The sequence below is a fragment of the Pyxicephalus adspersus genome, chromosome 1, assembly GCF_032062135.1.
Source record: "Pyxicephalus adspersus chromosome 1, UCB_Pads_2.0, whole genome shotgun sequence".
Lineage (NCBI taxonomy): Eukaryota > Metazoa > Chordata > Amphibia > Anura > Pyxicephalidae > Pyxicephalus > Pyxicephalus adspersus.
In genome coordinates, this window is record NC_092858.1 from 44,431,892 (window position 1) to 44,433,643 (window position 1,752).

The following is a 1,752-nucleotide window of genomic DNA, read 5'->3' on the forward strand; positions in this document are numbered from 1 at the left end:
TGGCTGATTCCTGGGGAGCAGCATTTATGGAAGTGTCTGCTAAGGACCCAGAGGTAAATATTTCTAGAATTTCATTACTTACTTCATTACATACTACTTTTTTTTTTTTTTTTTTTTACATTGTCTTTTGTGTGGTGTATAGACTGAATCAAATACATTTTTAAACTAGGTATGTGAATACATCTTTCATATTTGTGTATTTATCCTTAAAAAGATTCACATATTGGTGCTTTTAATTCCTATAGATGTGACTGCATTAGGTTACCACCTGCAGAGTACATACATTTTCTTTAAACTAAAATAAGTGTTTTGTAATCCATTGGGAAAGCAGTCCATGGTGACTACACTGCTCCTCAAGGAAATGTAGTACAGTAAGTGAGTTGTCATCCTAGGACGAGAAATAAACGGCAGGATCACAAAGTAAAAAAAAAAACAAATGTAGCCACCACATAAGTATAAATTGGCATGGTATCCATACTTTAGGTGCTTTACTTTTGGCTATTAGGTGTGCAGATCATTGAATCCCGGGACTTTGCTGCACTGTGTGTGATTGAATACTATGCTCTCCTCCTACAAATTACCTTTATTGGTTGGAAGTTTTAAAGAAACCTGTGTGCTGCAATTTCAAAATGTGTTGGAACAATGTTAAAGTGGGTTTTTTCTATCACACTGGCCCACTGACTTGAAACATGCATGAAGACATTGCAATCTGCATGCCATAGCATGGCTGTCCAACAACTGGGCATTTTCAGAAGCATACTGCAATGGCAACTGTCATTTAATAAAACACCTATACTTGATTAAAACCATCTTCTTTTGTCTCTACATCCAACGGCAAGCTTTTGTCTTCATTCCACTAATTCTTTTCTTTTTGTGTCTTGCAGAATAGCAAAAAAATCTTTGTTAAAATCATTGAGGAAATTGACCGTGTGGAGAGATCCTTCAGTGATGAAAAGAAGTGCAAGCTCATGTGAAAAGCTTGCTGATCTCCATAGCCTGTGGCTCCTGAACCAGGGCTGCTTGTGGCACGTTGGCCAAAGATACGGTGCACCAAATCAATGCAGCAGCAAACCCCCCTTCCCCCTTCCCCCTTCTTCCCCTGAGCAGGCAATGTGATGCACTCTTAGTGTATCCTCTACCTGTCCTCTCCCCTCTCCTTTTTGATACGATTGTTATGAACCATCTTCTGCCTTATACCATTCTGCAGTCCTGTGCTGTTATGTCCTAAAGGAGCACACACTACCACCTCAGCCGCAGCTCTTATGATGCCCTGGACTTGTTATTTGTTAGTTTGCACACACTTGCAGCACTTCTACATTTCTGAATATACTGTTACTGAATGTATTTATATTTTGTTAACTGTTTTGGGAAGGGTGGGAGTCTTTTGTAGTTTAAATAAGCTATTTATATTTCACTTGTGTCCATATCTGTGTTTAGGAGTGCAGCATTTACAGGTTATTTCCTGCTATAAATGGAATGATTGTATTAACCATGCAAATGCTGCAGTTTTTCACCCCTCATTTTTGAAGCCCTTCTCCAGCCCAAATGGTTTTAAATTTTTTGATTAGTCCGCCAAATTCCAGATATTTACAACTGGTACCTTCAATGTTGTCCATCTTCCCCAACCTGTGCACTGTAAATCTACCAGCCCCTAAATTACTACTGGACACAAATGATGGGGCATGTGGGAGGACCCACGGCACACATGGAGGGAAGCCATGAATCTGAAATACCCAGTAGTATTTAAACACT

General features: G+C 39.3%; 1 protein-coding gene across 1 annotated transcript in view; it reads left to right on the forward strand.

Moving 5' to 3' along the window:
- Positions 1 to 1,746, forward strand: part of RHEBL1 (RHEB like 1) — a 4,866-nt gene extending 3,120 nt beyond the window's left edge. Inside the window, exons 5-6 of the mRNA XM_072399365.1 lie at positions 2 to 53; positions 885 to 1,746. Coding sequence (XP_072255466.1) covers positions 2 to 53; positions 885 to 974 — 142 coding nt within the window. The 3' untranslated portion in view covers positions 975 to 1,746. The remainder of the gene's footprint in view (position 1; positions 54 to 884) is intronic.
- The last annotated feature ends 6 nt before the right edge of the window (positions 1,747 to 1,752 follow it).